Raw genomic sequence first — 23,445 nt, 5'->3', positions numbered from 1 at the left:
ATTGTATTTTAGAAAAAATAAAATATTGGGTCGTTTAGAAAGTTTGTTCCGATTTACACTTCGATTCGATATACATTTATTGAATTATATAGGTGCTATTTTGTTCCATAACCTTTCTACATCTTTCATGCAATTTAAATATTCCACCCTTTCAGAACCTCTCAGGTTTTTTGGCGAAAAACTTTTCAATATAATCTTTCTTGTCGATCAAATTCCTTAAAAATCGGAACGAACTTACTGGGCGATTCAATACGTACAATACAGTTTTAATTTATTTTTTGATAAGTAACTACATGTTGTTATAATTATAGAGTAACAGTTGAATTACCGATATAGTAATACACATGTAAAATATGTTGATTTTGTTGTAAATAAAATTAATTTACATTCACTTAACATAATTTTAATCAAGGTCTAGAAAATTATATAAATTAGTAATATATTGAAATTATAGCTGAAATCGTTCTGTCAAATGTTCAATCACTGGAAAATAAGAGCCTATTCTTAACCAGTTTTTGACAACATATGTATTATAAAGTTGCCCTAAAAGATGTCGCGGCGAGCTTGTTCTTTACACGTTCACTTGGTAATGTAACAGCGACGAAGGAAAAAGTAATATGTATTTAGTATTTACGTAAGAAGTTATTACAGTTTACTTATATTATTATTCGGACACACCATTATCTTTATATTTGTTGTGTTATATAAGATGTATAATTAAACATTATCGTTAAAAAGAAATTGTTCTCGTGGAATAAGCAAATCGATATTTAAATCATACCCTCCTACACAAAGCAACAAATACAGAGATAGTAATGTCCGAATAATAATATGAATAACTGTATATAATTTCTTTTATTGCTAAAAATTTTACATTTTAAGTATATTTAATATTTTAATTTTTGATTCTTTATGTAGAAAAATAATTACACTAACTTTCTATTATTTCTGAGTGATATTGATTTCTGTAATTACGATCACGTAGTGATCTTCATCTATAGTGCAGTATAAATTTATTAATCTACTAAAAAAATTTATATATGTAGAATCATACATGGTGCGCACATTTAAGATACGATGAATTTGTATATTCAAAATACACATACATAGTTTTAAAGTAATCAATTTAGATTTTAAAGTTAATTTTAAAGCAATCAAAAATAACATTCTAGGATAAGGAATAAAAAGAAGGAAGGTCTTTTATTTTCTATATTGTACATGAATTCGATAAATATAACAGTTAAATATTTATTATTTTTTATTTAGGAAGTTATAACATTTTCTTAGGTATATACACGCGGTTTACATGTAACACGCATACATGACTGCATTAAATTTATTTCAAAATTAAATTGTTATTTTCAAAGCATGTAAAATAAAATTTTTAATTACAATTTTTTATTCAAAGGACCGACGCGTGAGGCCTTTTTGGATGCCGCGAAATTCCGTGCATGCGCAGACGTAAGTTCGTGTCTGGTTTGGACTACGCAGTGTCACGTGACCTCAGCGCGTATATACGTCCTGCTGCCGGCAAATTTCCTCATTCATTCTTTCGAACCTTTGCGACAAGGTTCTCTTTTCTAATTTATACCATAACTTTCTGATGGTCTGTCATCGTGACCAATGGGTAATTGCTTCCGGAGACAGCCAGCAAAGCGATCGACCACCCATTTTTGCTGCTGTGATTTTTGTAAACTATTTAATTACAATTTGAAACAAAACATGTACATAAAAAGCAATAATTAGAAATTTTCATGATTCGATGATTTCTTTTGTTACGTTTGCAAAGTAAAATAAGTGGAAAAAAAGACAAACGCGAACTTTTTCTGTATTCGAAGTACAAGTAATCATTGAATTTAGTTTGAAGTTGCAATTCGTCTGGAAGATCTTCCACGCAAAGTAAAAAAAAATATTTCGTGGACGGTTAGTGACGCGGTAATGGGTCTGACGGATACGAGTTTCGAGGTACTTTTGACCCTGTGGCGGGTTCTCGTCGTGGGAGTCGTGTGGACTGAAGAAGCTTGTGGTCACTGTAGCAGTGTCTTGTCGAGCCACAGCATCGTCGTTCTCGTTCGTTAATCATTTCGGAGAGGTTATTTGGTAAGTGAAAAGTACACGATCTCAAGTATTCAACGTCGATTATAATTTCTATTGGTATTCAAGAACTTGACTTATTTGTTAATTTCTTATGAATTAGAAGATATAAAAATCATGCATCTATCTTTTAAGATCCAGACATTTTGGGAAATAATTTGTACTCTCACAGAAACAAGGTCATAATTAATTAAGGAGCTAGTATCAAGAAATAGAAGAATATGAATAATAAGGAGGGAAAATTTGAATCAAAGTTACCAGATATAACTGTCTCTGATTATAGAAGATTTTATTAATAACAAAAAGAAACAAACGATAAATTTATATTGAAAGACGATTTGAACATTTGTATTAATTATTTATTTACTAAATGATATTTTTCATTTCTTTTCTATATTTCTCAGGATTTTAGATAACATTTTAACAATTGTAGAAAGGTCAGTATAGGTATCTTTTATTTTAAATATTGTATGTAACCTTTTTTTAAATATCTTCTGGACATAACTGCAAATTCCTTTCATTACTATCGTAGGAATATTACTATCTGTTATCTGTTGTTTGGGGAACAACGGGAACAAACAACAAGTTTGTTAAGGAAGAATATCGAAATACATTTTCTTTATGATTTATTATAGGTGCATACATATTAAAATTACCTATCACTAAGTTAAGTATTATTTACTATGGTATCTTAAGGTATAAAAAATGATTGAAAATAGATTTTTATTTATTTTATAAATGTTACGAAAATAATCTAGTAAAGATAAAGTTTATAAACAGAATAAGTTCGAACAATTATTTGAACGGGTTTGACGTTACAAGTGTACGTTCCATGTGTAAATACTTATATTTTTCATGGTCGTTTGTGGTTTCAACAATTATTTCTTATACTCTCATATTTCAACTCTAATTCGCTTTTAATAAATAGGTATGTTACGAAGAATTCTATACCAAAGGATATGTTTTCCTTGATATATTGACATAAAATCTTAGAAGTTGTAATAGAATGTAGAAGTAAAAATGGTTTAATATTTGAGATCTATTAAAATGTTATGTCAAAGATCAAAATGGTGGCGTTATACTATTAAGCGTATTTATATATACATACAACAAAATTTTAAGAATGAAATTCTATTTTCCTATTACCTACTGCATGAAAGTATTAAAATCGCTAATTTATAACAAAATTGCTAATTTAACTTAGCTATGACTATTATTCCTTTCAAAGAGTGATTGCAAGATGATTTCGCTATACTTGTATATAATAAAGAGAAAGGGAAATTTAAAAAAGGGAAGACAACGAAATAAGTCCGCGCCGTGTGAAACTGAGAAAACTATAACGTGAAATGAATATGAAAAATAAAGAACGAAGGAAACTATGATCGATTAATTGCTGATATTCCTTTATATGAAACGCGAAAGTGTTTTCTTGAGTATTATTTGAGGAATGATATTAGCTTGATAGAAAAGTTCAGTCTCTAGATTTTTTCTATATGAAACATATATTTCAATCGTTAAAACGTAAACTGTAAATCAATGATGTAATATTGCAGAATTGTTAAACAGATTATGTCGCTTCATAGCAAAGCGCTTCCTAAACGTTGCATCTTGTACGGGTATTAGAGAGAAAAATTTGTTACAGAGTCAGTTTTATAGGATTTTCCAGACAGATTGATAATTTATTCATATCTTTGTAAAACTTTTGACAGAAGAAAAATGTTTAATATCGAGTTATTGAAAGAATATGTTAGTAATAAAAATTAAAAATTCAACAACGATGGAATAAATGAACTGTTAGATAAGAGAAAGGAAACTATAAGTAACAATGAATGTTATACTGAAGATTAATTAGAAGAAATTTCAGTTAAAACAATTGATTATTTTTCATGAAAAAAAAATGACGGAATTGTGCGATCAATCTAATGATATAATAAGAACAGGAAAAGAAAGACACAATCTTGCAACGTTACCTTGAATAGAAGATAAAAGCTCTAGCCCCACCGGAGTTAGCCATTCCGTTTCTTCGAATTTGCACACTTTCAACGTTCGATCTCCCTCTATTTCTTCAGTGCATTCGTGTGTCACCGTTTAAATCTTGAGGAACACGCGACGGTTATGTTTCGTTCGCTTTTTTCCGAACAAGGCTGTCTTTTCTAGATCTCGAAGCGGTGTACGTGCCTTAGATTTGTTTCTCGGTAAGATATTTGTTTCATAATGTTTGATTGCACGCGTCTGTGATTAAAACTAGTTTGACTTCAACGTCTTACTGTGTAATTCTATGCGTAACGCTAGACTCTGTGGGATGACCTGGTGCGGGAAACAATTGTTTTTATCGTCGCAATTACAATTGTTATTCAGTGTTATGTGTTTGAAATAATTCTCTGTATATAAATCGTTTAATATTATAGTGAAAAATAACATTTATGATTCATAATCATTAAAACCATCGATTAGCGATAATGGTATGTGAGTTTTATTAAATTTTAAAAATGAATGGCGAATTAATGGCTGAAATTGATTCTTTCATTAAAATTTTAAGTACATTTTTTTTAATAGTTATCATGTCTTAATTTTAGTTTAGAACACATATTGCAGCTTTTTTATGTTCTAAAAGAGAAAGTTTTCTTTATTACTATGAGTTTTGTGTTTTAAACTAAATACTTCAGTAGTATTAAATAAAACTCTAATCATGGAATTTTCAATCAAATCGTAGTTATTTTACAGACTTTTCCTTGGGCTTGTTGTTTTCTAGTTTTCTTTTAACGTTGGAGCCTATTATGCTAATAATAATTTCATGAATACTATTCATTGAATGGTAATATTATAAATAGTAGTTTTAGCCTATAGAATATATTTCTCATAAATATTTCACAAATGTTATACTAATTTTATTCCCGTTACTTATTTCATTTTGTATTCATTACTCAGATCTCCAATAAATAGTTAGAACGTACAATATTGCAACTGGTTTTTGCATTTTGTTCATGAAACCATTTTGCGAATGTTGTGTCAGATCAGAGAAGCACAATGGGCTTTTTATCCAAATAAATTGAACAAGAATAAAATGTAACGTTTACAGGATTACAGCCTAAAATTAAAAAGCGAACGAATGTAATTGAAATTTAACGACTTTGGTATTTCACATTTTTCGTGAACTTAAGGATGAATTTAATATATTACTCGCGATCGGCCTACTTGATTTTAAACCACCTAAAGACTAATCTGAATGAAACTTTAGTAGTCGTAACAATTTAGATTAAAAATCAGTAGAAATAAAAGCATCATTTTTCGTCGCACCTGTTTACAGAGACACCAAGTGGGAGATACTAACTGCGAGAAAGAGAGAAAGAGAGTTCTATCGTCGTTCGGCAATAACCGCCGAATATCAATTAATCGGGTCGATCTATAGACAAGCATGGATCAGTGCGTGTGACAGAAAACCCCTCGTCGAGAGTCCCCTCGAAGCCGGCACCGCGGTCGCCTTTGAAATATACGCTGTTTATCCGGAACCCGTCACCAGGGCACAATGAGCCTCGCTCGGGGGTTAAGCGTTGTCGCCTGAAGGGCTATCGATAACTTGTCGTCGCCAAATTACACGTGACCGCGCCCGCACGCGCCCGCACGCGTTTCCTCCATCCACCACCCTCTTTTCTTCTACCACATCCATTCTGTCACCTTCCCTCTCTCACCTTCTCATCGTATCTTTAATCTTTTACAAAACATAATATTAAACTGGTGTATACGAAATGTCCTTTTCTCCAAATAAAACTTTATACTTCTTTCGAAACATTATATCGTTTACTCAAAGAAATTTTCATGTAATTCAATGCATTTTCCTGACGATGAACTAGTTCCATTAGCCTATATTTATAAGAATTATCTTTTAAAAATCGAAAATTCTTATTTACGGCTTCCCTTTTTTTTTTCTTTTTTAATACGACCGATAGTCGGGGTAGAACAAAATGTAATGGATGATATTGGTTAAACTTCAGAGAAACGACAAATTAGATTTCGATCGACGGAGAATTAGCGAACTTTTAGATATGGACATTTTAGAAAAAATCGCCGCGGAACGAGGACCCATTGTGCTTGTCAACTCGGTCGAGATATCCCTGTCTATTCGATGGATTTCGATTTGTTGCTGTATTTCGTATCAGGATTTTCATGGAGTGCGTCTCTTTGTCTCACAATTTAAATCATCGACCACTGTATCGGGTTGTTCGGGAAATGTGTGACCAAGTTTGAGAAAATTTTAATTTTGTTGAGAATTTCAAAACTGTTTTTGAGTAAGTAACGTGATTTGAATGTTTAGAGACGTGCACATATCTTTTTATTAACGTTTAATTTCACTCATAGTTTCATCAAATTACAGATTTTGTCGCTTGTCAGATCATTTTTCATCTGATCCTCTCAAATAATTTTTCTTCCAATCTCATCGAATATGTACATAGCTTTCCAAATAATCCTATATTTCGATAATATTACATGTTGGCTGAAATTTTGTTGATTAACAAATTTATAAGTATGAAATAGTCAGTAGATAAGCCAGAAATCGTCAAATTTTGTTTGTTGTTTGCTTCGCTTCCTTAATTCTGCAGGAAAAATGATTTTTAACGAATCAATTTGTTTATTACAGAACGGTGAGACATGTCGTCAAGGGTGGTGAAAAATCATCCAAAGATGAATGGCGGCGTTGATGGCAGGGAGACTTGGTCCGGCAAAGTTGACTTCCTCTTGTCTGTTATTGGATTTGCTGTCGACCTTGCCAATGTTTGGAGATTTCCTTATCTATGTTACAAAAATGGCGGTGGTGAGTATCGCAACATTCTATCTTTTTCGAATTATGTAGCTACTATTCGTATATACAGGGTGGTTGGTAACTGGTGGTACAAGCAGAAAGGGGGTGATTCTACGCGAAAAAAGAAGTCGAAAATATAGAATAACAATTTTTCGTTCGAGGCTTTGTTTTCGAGAAAGTCGACTTTGAATTTTCGGTCGGTACGCGTGCACTTTATCGCGTCTCGTTATAACGGATCTCACTGTAGATCGTTGTCTCGATGGAAAAATTAAGAAAAAAATTTTTATTCTATATTTTCGACTTTTTTTTTCGCGTAGAATCACCGCCTTTCCGCTTGTACCACCAGTTACCAACTACCCTGTATATAATCGCAAGAAGTACAAATGGACACAAAAAGCGTGTTTTTAACTGTGATGCTTTGTTTCCTTTATATCAGATAAACCAGATATTTCTAGATAATGATATGCGTAGGAATAGCAACAGAATAATGCTTAACAACGAATAGATCGTTTCTAATCGTCAATACTACACATCACGCTTGATCGACGATTATCAACGCGTTTTCAGCGATCAAAAACAAATTTTGCAATCTCGGTAATTCTCAAGACAACGTAGATTAAATTCAGTTAATAGGACATAGGTATATAGTATATAACATTTTTATATTTAAAATATATTAAAAGAAAAATCAAGATTTGATTTTTCCTCCACATTTATGTACTACTCGGGTTGTGAAATAACGATTACGAAATCCGTGAAACATTTAAGATATTGAAAAATATTTTCAAAGATATTAATCCTGTCAAACATCCTGTTATTTTATCTGATAGCGTTGCAAGGCGTTATTTCGTAGTTGCGCAATAGGGGATGCATCAAGTAATGCATTCCGGCAGTAAGGTAACATCGCGTTAACCGGTCGACTAATTGGCATTTACCTCGTGGAAAATGACCCTGAGATTTAGATTTCACTCTAGGCTTCTTATCCGTGAAAGCATCTGCTGCAGGACTCAAAATTGGCCTAAATTAAAGCGAAAGAGCAATTTAAGAGTCACGCACCGACTCGGAAGATTACAGCGTCCACGTAGATTTAATTCTTAGCCCTAGTTACATCATGTTTTCGATTTAGTTTCCATGTCAATCATCTCCTATATATTCTCTTCAAATAAAATTGTATGATCGATTTCATTTAAAGAAGCTTAAGCGATCGTGATATTTAGGAAAATATTTGAAGTGTCTTGATATGAGCGACTTTTTGTTCCAAGATTTTTTTTCAAACAACGTTCTCTTTTTTTAAAACGTGAGCGAGATTATTACGTAACAATTAAAATACCGTAACGAATTAAAACCGTATTTTAAACTTATCACTAGACTGTGGATGTCTATGCAAATCCATAGCTTTATAGAAAATTGTTAATAAAGCGGGGGATCTGGAAAATAAATTGTTTTACCTGTAGGAGATTTTTGTACTATTTATCTTGCATACTCTCTATGTTTCATATGTTTTGCGTATCTTTTTTTTAAATACACATGTAAGAATACTTATTTTTATCATACTTTTGTTATTTACTAAGAGTAAGAAAGTTTGTAATCGCTATTCGCAATTTAATATATTCAGCACAATCTTTAAATATCATCGAAAAAGTCTGATGAATATAAATGGAAATGTTAGAAAAAAGACCGCGTTGAAATCTTAAGACGACAGTTTCACTTTCAAGGTTACATTATGAATCGTAATATAATGGTATTGTATTATATTCTACGAACCTGTTTTACTTTTATTTATCACATACAAAGTTCGAACCCTTTAGTTTTCTTTTACAAACCTTCTAACAACAATTTCCATAAGCAACTCGCAGCGACTTTGAAGACCGAGTTCAGCGATGACAATGATGACGACGACGGCGGGGTCGATGACGATGGCGGCGACGACGTTATTAGCTTTTGTTCTATAGAGTCTTTCGTAGGAATACGATTAGGACCAGCTATCAGCGATACGGGGCCTCCTCAAAAGCGGCTGCTAACTCAATTAAGAGGAGAGTAGGGCGCACCATTAGTACCGACAAGATCGGTCGCTAATTTCCAATTACCTTAATTAATTATAATTTCCCATTCGGGCCGGCCTTTGATCATGGACGTTCGCGACGCCTCTGTCTGCTGCATGACACCGTATACGATCCATTATGTCCCATGATTTTGCCCTGTGTTTCACGCTTCTTCTTTGCGAAAATTTACAAATTTTCCACATACGGTTTTGTTGTCATCATTTCCTCGTTGTAAACGAAACAGCTTTAAACAACATGATTCAAATAAAATAGGTCGTGGATTGAACTGAACATTGCGAATCGATTTTGTACGTTTATATCGCCGGATTGATTATTATAGATTTGAAAAAGTAATTATCCTTGCTTAGAACAGGATCTGGTTTTACATAATATGTTGTTAAACCTTCGACTCACTTTTAGATACACGTGTATGGTGAATAATGGCATGAACGTTCGACGATTAGCTTCATCATCTATGAGTCAATGGTCAAATTGTTTCATACATAGAAGCTGTAATTGGAACTTTGTATGTTTACGCAAAAGGTTAAAAATTGTTCGTGCTTATCGAATTTAGAAAATATGGAATTTTGAAAATTACGGCTTTTTCAATTTGAATTTTACTACGTGTAAAGTTGGTATCGTGATAGATTACGTATAACGAAATCACACACTCACACACACATAATTTACGAAATCGATTTTCTAGGAAGCTAAACCGGGTATAAGGAAACTTTATTTTTCATATTTCTGGTTAATTTTTTTTATAAGGAATCACTTCCTCACGTAATAGATATATGGTTATATAAGACTTATATTTTATGTTTCATCAATGATTACTATGTTGTGTATACAATATATGATTAACATTAGAGATTGTGCAGGTTTCATATTTTTTAACGAAATACCGTGACTCATATGTATACTCCTGTCCTTAAATTGCAGAACTCTGATCATTTAGTAAATTTAGATTAAAGATAGATGAATGTTATACATAAAATGATAAGATGAAATTGAAGAAAGATTTTGTTATTATAATAAATGTTTTATGTATAATTTTCAAATGGTCAAGTACAAAATGGAAATGTACTTTATGTTCTAATTCACTTATTTATAGTTCCATGAATCCAACGTGACGGTTTAAATAATGCATTTTCTCGTTGGATACGCATTCATAATAAAGTTTTTATTCTCTGCGGTTACAGTGACTGCGTTTTAATCGAATTTCTACCTTTTGTATATTTTATCGATGAATATTCCTTATTTGCTAATGAAGCACAGAGATATCTCAAATCTATTTTACATCTAAATTAATTTCATTGAAAAGTAAAAATTTATTTTAAATTGGTGTATTCTTATAAAACGGTAATGAAATATTTTCAATTAGACACGAATGAAGCGAATAGAAAAAAGGAAGAAGACTGGATACTGTGTAGGAATAAATTCATTGATATTTATAATTTTTTCCTACTCGAAGTCAAATTTTCGATTTCAAAAAGCTTTGTTGCAAAATGTACCGATGTTGTTGATTGAACATTTCAGAAAATTTTTCGAATGCGGAAAACCATTCATATAAACCGTTCAGAAGTCACTTCTATCAACTCTATAAATTGAAAAATACAAATATGTTACAAATACTATTTTTTAAGTTTGCCTTAGAATTTATTAATATTTATATCATCTATGTGCGATGAATGAACTTATAGGAATAAAGCACTCGTTCTTTGAGAATTGCCTGTTGATCGTATGCTTACGTAATGAAATTAAGAAATTAATAAAAGACCGAGTTGGATCATTTTGGTTTCTGCGTGGTTTATATATTGTTAATGTACCATTAATACTTGATTAATGAATGTAATGTGCTTAAATCTTTAAATAAACTTAAAGCTTGAGAAAATATCTTATATACACTTAAATTTCTCAAGTCATTCGTATTACAAGCATTAATGAGTTACTAAAATCTAGTTGAACCCAAGTGCAAAGTGTCGGTCTTTGAAAATCGTTATATTTTCAAAGGACCAAAATTAAACGGAAATGTTATTCAAAGCCGGGCATTTGTTCATGACATACGGAAGAACTCTCTTTAGAGATGCTATATGAATATATATATTGCAAGGAAATTGAAATACAAACGTTTATTAATAAAAATAGTAAAGAAATATAAACATAAGATTATTAAATAGAAACAAATACAAAATTAAGACACAAAAATTCCTTAATAGATTATTAAAGAATTCTGTTGGAATTTTAATGAAAGACCGTTATCTTAACTTGTATGTAAATATGAATACAGCAAGTTTATTACGAACTTGTTATGAAGCTATTACGACATTAAAGCACATTGTAATTATTTAAACAAGTTTAGTCGCTTTTAATAGTTCTGAGATTTTACATTTAATGTTGCAATCGATTTCTAAGAATTTTTCTACACATGCATATGTATATCTATGTGTACGTTGTTCATGTTTACATAGCGTGGTATATTAAATATAATGATGAGTCTCCTAACCATACCATTAGAAATATAATCGACGAATATCAACACATCATCGATCTTTAACAAGGATAAGGAGATTTGAATATGAAAAATGCTTGATCGTACGTTTTCATAAGGAAACTTACAATTAAAAACATTACAATTAAAATAAATTGTTCACAGATAATTAATCGAATTACATGGTTTCTTATATTTAATAATATACTTAATAAGTGATTTTCTAATTATGGATGAAACATCATGGTATTTAGCATTTAGAAGAAACACATATTTCTTAAAAATATTTTATTCTTATCGAAGCACTTTACTGAATTTTTGTCTAAATGATTTGTTAAAACATAATACTTTTTAAGTAGTTAATGTCTGCATTATGTGGTATTCAGTTTATCTTTGATAATCTACGAAAATAAGTTCTAATAGCTTTATATTATTTCCCTCAAAAACAGACAAGTCCATTTTTTACTAAATATTAAAGTTTCAATAAGTTTTAATTTTCGTTATACAAATGGACAAAGAACATTCAAAAGCACTTATGTCGAATTTATTCGTCAACGAGAAATGAGAAAAATTCATCACTGCAGGGCATAAGAAAAAGGGAATATCCTTATTTAATGCGATTACGTCTCCGTGGTTACTAAGAAGAATTTATTGGGAAAAAACGAAGACGGGCAACGAGTAAGAATGTTCAACATATCTGAGGAAATTTGTATCCAAAACATAGAAGATATTGTCCATGCATGTTCCTGACTTTTAGAATCTACAAAACATGTGCAAAAAAAAAAATATTATTTAAATACTTGTTATAGATATATTGTTTTACTTAAATAATGGTTAATTTAAATAATGAATACATACTAAATACATACTAAAATTTGTTGGAATATGCTATGCATTTACTATATATTGTTTACCCTATTTTTACTTTTTTTATATAATCTTGATTTCGTTCTAATACCGAGTGCTAATTAAGAATTCATGATACTTGTATTTGTTTAACCGTTTGATAAATCAGCTTTATCAGAATCACCATTTCAGCCATTGCCTTGCTACATTTTCAAAAGTTCGCTATCGAATTACGTACCTAAAAGCACCTTGCTGCCACTGGTGCTCTAAATATTCTGCAATTCAGTTATGCAGCTAACACGATGATGCGAGTGGCTCGCACATCACTTTTTTCCTCGCTCTTCATATCGGTCTCTTGTCACGCGGCAGATGTCATCAAAGATGATAAGAATCCGGACGTGTCCCACAGTGCCTGTAAATAAATTAAACGCGCTCAATTTGATCAAAGATATGAACATGATTTTCTCGTTTTCTAATGAAAAAACTCGCTGTTATTTTATTCATACCTAAATACCACCATACGTGAAAGTATTTAAAAGTTTTTAGCGTTCAGACATTTCTCCTCTCCATTAATTACAGTTTTAGAAATTTTTATTATATCTGATTATTATTGAGAAAGTTATTATTTTATTATTTATGTTATACTATATTTATGCTTACAGGGGCTTTTCTGGTTCCGTATTGTATAATGTTGGTGGTAGGAGGAATTCCGCTGTTTTACATGGAACTTGCTCTGGGTCAGTTCAATCGAAAAGGTGCGATCACTTGTTGGGGTCGCCTGGTGCCACTTTTAAAAGGTAAGATCCTTTTCTTAATTATCTTGGTGCTAATTACTAAATCGAGAATAATAATAATAATGTGACGGTTCTTCGATGACTCACGTTTTTAACGCTTTAATTTTATAAATTTCCTAACAGAAATTTAAAGTATATATCAAAGCTCGCAGAAATGTTTGTTTCTTACCATTTACATTGTATAATATCGTATAATAAAACAACAATCAATTATACGAAATACGCATTCAAAACCTAAATAACTGAACACAGCATATTTCGAGAAACCCCGTCTAATATCATCGAGCTTAGAAATAATCGCGTTAAAATTCCTCTTCCACTTGATTCTCTGCACCGAAAAGATCAACAATGGAGGTAATAGCATCACTGTGTGCGATTACTTTTCTGATTGACTCTCAGAAGACAGTTCTGGAAACGTTTCAAAGCACTTTACCGTCATCTTCTACGACGAGGAACTATGCATTAGACACGGCCGGTATATTTTCTTTTCTTTTGCTCTACATCGCGCTATACGGTACATTATGTAACGCGTATAAATCCTGGAAAATCCGAGGATGGAAGACCACTTGAGAAGAGCTTCCATTTCCGTCGATTTCCTGGATCGTGACGATTTCACCTAGGATCGTCGTGATGATCGATGGGAATGCAGGATTCTTCTTGACTCTTGTCTTCTGCGCGCTTTTTCCTTCTGATCCGCATCGATGAACGACGTAATTGATTCGCCGCTCAAGACACATTTCCCACGGGATAATGGAATATTCTCCGGCTCAGGAATCAGAACATAGGACATGTCCTCCGAGATTTTTAATCCTTCTGAAACGCCAATTACCTTTTTACTGCTTAACTATATATGGAAAGAGACTTATCGTTCTGAAAATTAAATGAATCGCGTCCATTCTACCTTCGGTCATTGATATAGTTAAATATAGTTAAATATAGTTAAGTACTAGCGTAGTAAATTAATATAAATTATAAACCGTTGCATGAAATTGATTTATCCAAACCTCCAAATCTAGTTTATTACTAGTTTATTAAAAGTTCGAAATATGTTCAAAAATTGAATATAACAACCGAATGTTTGCATAGGTATTGGGTATGCAGTGGTACTAATTGCATTCTACGTCGATTTTTATTACAATGTGATCATTGCTTGGGCATTGAGGTATTTCTTCGCCTCATTCTCCAGCCTTTTACCTTGGACCACTTGTGACAATCCATGGAATACGCCACATTGTCGAGCGTTTGACGCTAATATTTCTTATACATTCGACAATATGTTTGGTTCGCTCGATTCGATAGAATCTAATAATTCCTCCCTAATAGCCGAACATTTGGGTAGAGATTCAAATCAAGGCTACAACAATACGTGGTACACGAGCGCTGCTCAAGAATATTTCAAGTAAGTTTTATTCTGGATATTTGTTTTGCGTTAAAAGCGTGGATTTTCTATATTGCTTGTGTTTTGTTGTACATATATCACTGATATTCGTTATTTATGAATAGACTGCGAATGTTTATACATACACATTTTTTTATGGAAAATTGGTAACAAAACGGAGCCTGTATAGCAATTTGCTTTGTTTTCAGGCAATTTTTTAAGGCTATATCATATACTTACATATTTCATAATACGTTTATCATATTTAAAAATCTAAATAATCAAATATTACGAAATAAGGAAGAAGGCATGTTTTTGAGCAACTAATTCGGTAATTTTCTTGACAGTCGAGCTATTCTGGAGCTTCACGAAAGCGAAGGTTTACACGATCTTGGGACAATTAAATGGGATATTGCGTTATGTCTGCTGGTAGTCTATCTGATTTGTTACTTCTCTTTGTGGAAGGGCATTTCTACTTCTGGCAAGGTAAACTTTTTATGGTGTAAATTTAGATTTCACGTCACCAGTCGTCTAGAAATAAATTCTACAGTAAAAATAACTGTAAAAGCAGTATGAACAAAAATGTTACTTCATCTTTTTACTATTACTCTAATATTTTGTTCACGTTATAACTCTTTCTTATGACTACTGTTGGTTAACCATAACTTTTTTGTATTAAAACGTTATGCTATTATCAACAATCTAAGATTATCGTTCCATCGAATAGAACGATCAAACAATTTTATTCTTTTGTTACAGGTGGTTTGGTTTACGGCTCTATTTCCTTATGCTGTTTTACTGATCCTACTTATACGAGGCGTCACGTTGCCAGGAAGTCTGGAAGGAATACGCTACTACCTTAATCCGAATTTTTCTGCTATAACAAAAGCTGAGGTAAATAAAATAACGTTATTTCACAATTATTCTATTACAGTAGCTTTTGAAAGTCATCTTATAGATATAAGTCAGAAATAATTTAGTTAAAACGAACGAAACGTACGTACAGATATTATCAAATTTATGTAATAATAAAAAATATATTGAAACCAATTTATACGATATACAAGCGATTGTACCTTGAAATTATTACGCAATATCGTAGTTTCACTTTTGTGGTTTATCGCGAGTTTGTCGGCTCCGCCTCTTGAATTTAGCGAATCGCCTTTTCAGGGGATGATCGCTGCGTTATGAAATATGTAGCTATTTACAGTGGTCATGGAAAAGAATAAGAATCCGAGGGTCAGCAAGCTAATGCACCGGCGTAAGAGGGTCGAAAAAATCGGATAGTGAGAAAAATGGGAAAGGGAGAAACGTGCCGAGTTTAACCGACGACGCTGAAAATGGAAACTCTGTGTACCTGTCATAATGACTATTAGAGTTCGGTCCAGTCACGGCCATGAAATCTCACGTTCTCACCCTCTTGACTCGCAAGTGAAATGCATTTTTCTCTGGCGACTTGAATACCGTTTCTAGATCGCTCGAGTAAATTTTGCACAACGACCGAGAAAAATTTGTTGACTTCTAAAATATCAGAATTTACGGCGAATTGTTGTCTCTGTATCTTCCTTTCTCTTTTTTACGGAGGAAGATGTTTAAAAGTTAATAAATTTGTCGATTACTTTTACGACGCAAACGTAATCTTCTGGAAAGAAAGGGACGGAAGAAATAAATCTTTCTTTATTAAAGAAGATAAACTGCCTTTTTTGAATTTTGGATAAAATTTCGATCTCAATCGTTTGAGACTATCTGGCGATTTTTCCTGAATGTTTAATCTCTATTTAGGTGTGGGTGGATGCCGCAACGCAGGTGTTCTTCTCTCTCGGACCGGGTTTTGGGGTGCTTTTGGCTTATGCAAGTTATAATAAATATCACAACAACGTTTACAAGTAAGTAATATGTGTGTAATTAAGTATATTTCATTTTTAACTAGTTTTAGATAGTGAAGTTTTACAAGTAATGAGTATAATAAATTGTTTAAACGGTCTCGCTCCTTTATTTACTATAAGTATATTTCTCATTGAGAACGAATGGATAGAAAATTAGCCTAATATGGAAACATACTTTCCTCTTTTTTCTTAATCTTGATTTAATAAAATAAAGTCTTAACTTTTCATAAACTTTTCATTCGAACGCGCTATCATGAAATAAAACTGAATTAGAAAATAATGAAATTTCACTTTTCATTGAACAAATTGTTATTTTCATTCAATTACATAAAATATTCTCAATCTTATTATCCAATATTTATAAATAAAAATCGTACATTTGTATCTAAATATCTATAGATTTCGATTGAATACATAAAAAATAATAAATTTGTGTACTGATAAATGTAAAATTTATTTGTCGCTTACATGTTTTCCAGGGACGCTTTATTAACCAGTTTGATAAACAGCGCAACATCGTTCGTCGCTGGTTTTGTGATTTTTTCTGTACTAGGGTACATGGCTCGAGCAAGTGGAAAGTCCATTCAGGATGTAGCGACTGAAGGACCTGGTCTAGTGTTTATCGTTTATCCTGCTGCTATCGCTACTATGCCTGGATCGATGTTTTGGGCGCTTATCTTTTTTATGATGTTGCTTACGTTGGGGTTGGATAGCTCGGTATGTCGTTATTCATATAACTTCTGTTTATTATTGTTAGAAAAAATACAGCAGATTTAATGAAATATTGTTCTGTGCAATTAAGACAACGAGAGAACAGTATGTAATTAACTTGAAAAATGTGACTACATAAATTATCATTCCTCGTGATAATGTTAGTATTCGATAATGTTAGTTGTGTTAATTTTAATTACTTAATTAATCTTAATATTCTATCGCGAACACCTTACAGTGCAATATAATGATTCAATTATATTATATGTATAATCAATTCTCTTTTTGAGAGCATAATCAAATCTTTTCTTGTAGTTCGGGGGCTCTGAAGCGATAATAACTGCTCTTAGCGATGAGTTTCTAATTATCGGGAATAATCGCGAAATTTTCGTCGCTTCGCTTTTCACGCTATACTTCCTCGTTGGTTTAGCCTCGTGTTCCCAGGTAAGACGATGACTATAACGCATTTCATGAAATAATTGTAATTGACTCTGCTACTTCATTTGGATCATTTTCGATCTAATCGTGTTTTTTTTTATCGTTAAAAAACTTCTTGGCATAATTGATCTTTACATAAAAAATGATATTTGTTATACACAGGGTGGCTTTTACTTTTTCCACTTATTGGACCGATACGCAGCTGGCTACTCGATGTTGTTTGCAGTTTTGGCGGAGGCGATCGCTGTTAGTTGGATCTACGGGGTAGATAGATTTTGCGCAGATATTAAAGATATGATTGGGTTTTCACCTGGAATCTACTGGAGAGTCTGCTGGAAATTCGTTGCTCCGATATTTCTCATGGTATATCTGCCACACACATAGCTCTATATCGTATACAACGTACATTGTAATTAGTATGATACTTTCCTTCTAACTTTCGCATAATTAGTAAAATAATACACGTGTACCTAATATTTTGTTAAGTACAGATTTTTTTCAATTTTTTCAAATTTGTACTACTCGTATTCCTTTCAGAAATGTAATCAATCAATAGTTAAATAGGTCACAATTCTCTATTCCTTTTCTACATGTCCTTTGCCAAGAAATTAATTTTTTATATTGTTACAGTTTATCATCGTTTACGGTTTAATGGGTTATGAACCACTGACTTATGAGGATTACGTGTACCCTGTCTGGGCAAATGTATTAGGCTGGTTAATTGCGACTTCCTCAATTGCCATGATACCCGGCATCGCAATTTATAAGATCGTCGTCACGCCCGGCAGTTTCATTCAGGTAATATCATGATTTTAATACAATTGATTTTATTTCCTTTTGGCGTTTTTGTCGTAATGATATTGTTTAATACGGGATAACAGAAATAATTTGCATACGATTTCTATAATCGACATGTTGTAAATGACAATATAAGTTTTATCTGTGCAGCGTAGAGAGTTATAGACGCACGATAGATAGATGTACGTAATAAATTACAGAGATTGAAAATTCTGACCACTCCCTGGAGAGATACTCAACAAAGAAACGCAGATCTATCCTCGGTGGTGAACGGTGCGGTTCGTCGTAGTTTTATCGCAGATCAGGATCTAAACGTAACAAAGGAACAACAAGATTTGACCAAAGAACAAACAGAAGTGATGATCCAATCCAGAGAAGGTGTTAACGGAGATCCACCTCCGGAGCCAGTCTAGGACAGTGCGGTTGTGATTTTGCACGGTGCCCGGTTCCAAGTATATCTTTGCTAATATTCTATCGTGGAAATATAGTTTTATTCAAAATTATTTCCACTCAATCACTAAGATTTCGAACGCACCCACTTAGATTTTACGATAAAAGTCCTTTCGTATTCATTCTTTACTCTCTGAATGACGAGGTTTCCAAATTTGGCGTACTTTTGTGGCGTTGAACTTTTGAAATTCCTTGGACAACAGAAAAGGAGCTTTCCTTAACGGGACGCGATTTATTTACGAGAAATTTCCGAAACAGACATTCCGATGTCTCCTGTGAATCGTGTTAAGCTCCGTCGTGTTTTCGATTGTTTCATACCCACACTAGTCTTTTAATGCACTTGACTCTTTTCTTACCAATAATAACGCTATAGAATATCTGTAGTAAATGTATTTTGGTATCCGAATACGTGTAGAGATTATCGTATTTTCGTATATATATTATTTGCAGCATACAAACTTCAAACGAAACACAATTTAAAGGTAGAAGGCAGGAAGAATTTAAATTTGATTATGAACATGAAGATGATAAAATTGAGTGCACAGAAGGAATAATTTTCTTCGACAACCTTTTTTTTGAAATATATCAATCTCACAATGTATTATTATACATATATGTTACGGACAAAAATCTGAAAAGACAAAACGCATTTTAATCGGTTAAAATGCCGAATCGTTAAATCTCTTAGACAATATTTGTTATACACAAATAATCGAGAAATTCTTCCTTAGGTTTGCAGAAGCACTCAAAATATTGGAGGAAATAAGAACAGCTTCTTTATTTTCATTATAATCTTTTGGTTGATTCACTATTATGCTTTACGCATTTTGTTCAGTCACAACGCGATTCTACTTACTTTTTATGTTATCTGTAGCATATATGTAACTTTTACCTAGATAATTTTTAAAACAAATTTAGAAATTTCCTAAAGTGTTCAAAAGAACACATTGCAAATGTAAAACATAGCCCAATCTGTAAATATTATAGGCTTCATGAAATTTCCTCGATAAATTCGTTAAATAGATCATGAATATTATTCTAGATCTAGTAAGTTCAAGGCTGTAATTATCTGAAGCAAGGAAATTTCTTGAGTAGCTTTAACATTCAATGAAACTTAATCTTTGATTAAGAATGTTTCGAAGAAACAAAGACGAAGAAAAGTTAGAGTCTTCGTTACATAAACGTTAAATCTATAAAATATAAAATATATAAATATATAAAATAAACATAAATACATAATTGATAAAGAAAGAGAAATGATTAAATGATTAAATAGAATTTATAGAGTATATTTCATTCGTGGAGTTGCCAATTTTATCGTCCTTTGGAAGAAAAAGTTTCTAGTATCTTAACTAGTATCTTAACGCGTCTTAACTTTCGTTGTATTCTGATTGACAATATTAATTCTGCGGGCATAGAAAGATATTCTATAAGGTTAAGTGAAAATTTCACGATGAAACTTCGATACTACTTTCCTATAAATTTAAATACTCTTTAAATTTGATGAACCAAAATTAAATTTTAAGCTGGTACACATGTACGATGTAAATAATATAAATCTGGAAAGCGTATCGCTAACAAGTTTTCAGAGAAAAATCTATAGAATACAAATTTATTCTTATCCAAGGGGTTTAGTGGAAAAATGATACGAGTACACTTTTTTTCTGAAAATAAAATAAATCTAAAAAGGGATACGTGGTATCTTCATTTATATAAAGGACTTTGTTTATTAAATTTCCAAGGCTTTATAAATATGTACGGCATCATTATAATACATTTTAATACATTTTAATTTATAATCTGTAGTTATTAAATTTATAGTATTAAAAGATGCTGTCATTTGTATCATTTTTCTTCTGAGCCCCTTATTTGTTAATAAAGGATTAACACACGTTTTACATAAATAAAGCGTTAAAGAAGTAATCTGTTCGCAGATCCAACTATCTCCATTTGATTATTCGAATGCTCTTACTTCGTCTGGTTCGACCGGACGTATATGCTGTGTAGACTATACGCGAATTATAATCACCGATCAGGTGTAAAATTTTACATTAAAGAATAGTGAATTTCAAGCGTTATCGAGAAAATGTGTCATCGTTAAGAAGCAACCGCGCTTTTACCCATACAATATTTAGTACAGTCCAATACTCGTATAGATCTGGACCATTAAACACGTAAAATGCCATAAATTTATGATTAAAGTAACAATAATTTATTTGGAAAGTGGGTTACATATAACTGACAGCAGCAAATTACGTTACGCTAGAATATATATTATTAAACTGCGATTATTTATATAAATTCATATTTTTTATGAACAGAACTAAAAGAATAGGTACTAAATACGGATTTGTTTCATCTTCGAAATGCACTTTACTTCAGATATTTTATATTTGGATATTTTTATATTTTTATTTTTGGATTTCTATATTTGGATATTTTTATATTTTTATTTTTGGATTTTTATATTTGGATATTTAAATATTATATGTATTTTGTGCATTTTTGCCAGCTCGCATTTCTCATAAATCCATTAATATCTGCAGTCTATACGTAATGTGTCTCATTCCTGAGTGCTTTTTCCTTATACGCGGGTCAATCGCTTATGATTGTTAATTTCTAAACATTGTTGGTATTTATCGTTATTTTGATTTTTTGAAATATTATTATTTCTTATGAAACTATTTCCTTTTATTTTCTTTGCTCGATCAGTATTATAAAAAAAGATAAAGATGTTATAATGTAATATTATACAATTACTTAACCCTTCTATCATAACATTACTATTCCAAACAAAAATATCTATCGAATAATTCTTTAGAGTAATTTTCTGTAGACTTTGTCTCTTTATATAGAAATGTTAATTTGTACAAAGTTACGTTTGTCTATCTTCATAAAGGCGAGAATCGACGATACGGTAAATAACTGAGTATGTTAAGTATTTAAGAAATTATCGTCGTAAACTTGTTAGAAAATATTCTCTATGTGCAGATACACATATATGTACCATATAGTTCATAGTTATTGTTGTTAGATACAATGGTACGTATGTATGTATATTTATACGCATATACATATATACACATATATACAGGGGGAACCGTCAAAGATAAAATTTCCAAATGTCTTCTTTAACTATGAACATTTGAGAAAACGTCCTAAACGATTCGAAGAATTTTCCGAAGTGAAATTGACCTAAAAACTTTGTAATTCTTTTGTGTAAAGAATAGATCGACAAATGTTTCGTTTATATTCTTCGATTTGTAAATTAACGTGAAAAGATCGTCATAAACTACAAAAATTACCTACATAATTTCAAGATGTTTAGTAAAATAAAGATTTTGAAAAAGATTGTTTTAAGACAATTCGTTCGTATTCGTGTTTCGAAAACGTAGGAATTGTATCGTCGACATGTTTTAGGTTCTCGATAATCAAGAAAATTATTCGAATGTTCCGTTTAAGACAAACTTTCCTGTCCGTATATAATTGTATGTTATATTTTATACATCGCATCCGAGTTGTAACCACAGCCATAGGTAGCAGCTCGGGCCTTGTTAATACAATAAATAAATAAATAAATATTCACAAAAGAGACTCAACGATTGCCTTCTAAACAAAATAATTTTCGTTCGTTCTCTCAACCCCTTATTATTTTCACGTCATATACGATCTTACTAACATCAGTCTAATATAAGTTTAAGTAGTTATGAGAGACTGTGTCTAGTGGGATGCTAACGCATTTTGAGATATAATTGTGGACAAAGTACGTATCAACAGCTGGCTGTCGAAACGAGCAAAACCCATATAAAAAGAAGACTAAAAAGAAAACATCCCACTGACCTTACTAAAGAAATAAAGTAAATTCGAAGATGGTATCCTGCTGGAGGTAGCCATCTACATGTTGTTTAGCAATAAAGTTAGAAAAATTTGCCAAATGTCCAGATGGACAAATCGTAAAGTACAAATTAAATACAAAAGAAACTACTTTTATTTTATTCCCGTTTCCTTCATAATCTTTGTCTTTTGTTTCCTTCCCATCTCTCACTTATCTTTTTCTTTATTTAGACTTCTCTTCCTCCTCTTTTCTTTTACTTGGTACTTTTCCACGGAATCGTCGGTCCATGTATGTGCACGAACCTCTTATTAAATAAAAAGCAAAGTATTTAAAATTTATATATTATATTAAATTTATATATTATATTATATTAAAAGTTATATTTATCTGGTTTAAAAATGTCATACTTATTGCGTTGGTTAAGAAAATATTTATAGATCTCATATAATTTTAAGTTTATCCTGTATTTAATCAATAATCTGACATCACATATCTATAAACATATTCCTTAAAAATTTTTTAAACTTTCAAGTCTTCAGTTACTCCTTATAAATTTCTGTTGACTTACGACTCTCGTACGCGCGTTATACTGCGTCTCCCGACGAATACGGTCGAACATTTCCTTCGAGCCGGATTCACGTGCACTAAGCCTTCAAGTTAAGCAGTGTACACAGCTTTGACACCCAATGACCCTTTGACAACAGCACAGTGCTACGTTACTCCATCACAATCAACGAAACGACCAGGTAAGCTCGTTAATTGTATCGCCAGGTCTAATTCCCGCCATAACAATGCCAAACGCATAAAAAATCAGCTCCTTGCGTCGAAAACGAGGTAGCCTGCTCGGCCGATTTACGCTCATATCGAAACTACTCGACGAATAC

General features: G+C 31.9%; 1 protein-coding gene across 2 annotated transcripts; it reads left to right on the top strand.

The window, feature by feature from the left end:
• Positions 1-1,559: 1,559 nt before the first annotated feature.
• LOC126866089 (sodium-dependent dopamine transporter) lies at positions 1,560-22,320 on the top strand. Of its 2 annotated transcripts, none has more exons than XM_050619204.1 (12): positions 1,560-2,100; positions 6,731-6,904; positions 12,934-13,068; positions 14,152-14,464; positions 14,791-14,929; positions 15,203-15,337; positions 16,226-16,329; positions 16,809-17,046; positions 17,356-17,484; positions 17,641-17,841; positions 18,109-18,276; positions 18,477-22,320. In XM_050619204.1, exons 2-12 carry the CDS (start codon positions 6,742-6,744, stop codon positions 18,687-18,689), a joined length of 1,938 nt encoding a protein of 645 aa, XP_050475161.1. In that variant the 5' UTR covers positions 1,560-2,100; positions 6,731-6,741; the 3' UTR covers positions 18,690-22,320. The 2 variants fall into 2 exon arrangements, with proteins under 2 accessions (XP_050475161.1, XP_050475162.1); XM_050619205.1 differs by lacking the exon at positions 1,560-2,100 and adding an exon at positions 4,172-4,289.
• Positions 22,321-23,445: the final 1,125 nt, after the last annotated feature.

This window comes from Bombus huntii, chromosome 5 (genome assembly GCF_024542735.1).
Source record: "Bombus huntii isolate Logan2020A chromosome 5, iyBomHunt1.1, whole genome shotgun sequence".
Lineage (NCBI taxonomy): Eukaryota > Metazoa > Arthropoda > Insecta > Hymenoptera > Apidae > Bombus > Bombus huntii.
The sequence above is the reverse complement of the archived record's forward strand: the minus strand, read 5'-3'. Positions and strand labels throughout refer to the sequence as shown.

Coding starts and splice junctions, on each gene's coding strand:
- LOC126866089 (XM_050619204.1), top strand. CDS start 6,742: ATGTCGTCAAGGGTGGTGAAAAATCATCCAAAGATGAATGGCGGCGTT. Junction 14,465..14,790: donor GCTGCTCAAGAATATTTCAA/GTAAGTTTTATT, acceptor TTTTCTTGACAG/TCGAGCTATTCTGGAGCTTC. Junction 15,338..16,225: donor CTGCTATAACAAAAGCTGAG/GTAAATAAAATA, acceptor ATCTCTATTTAG/GTGTGGGTGGATGCCGCAAC.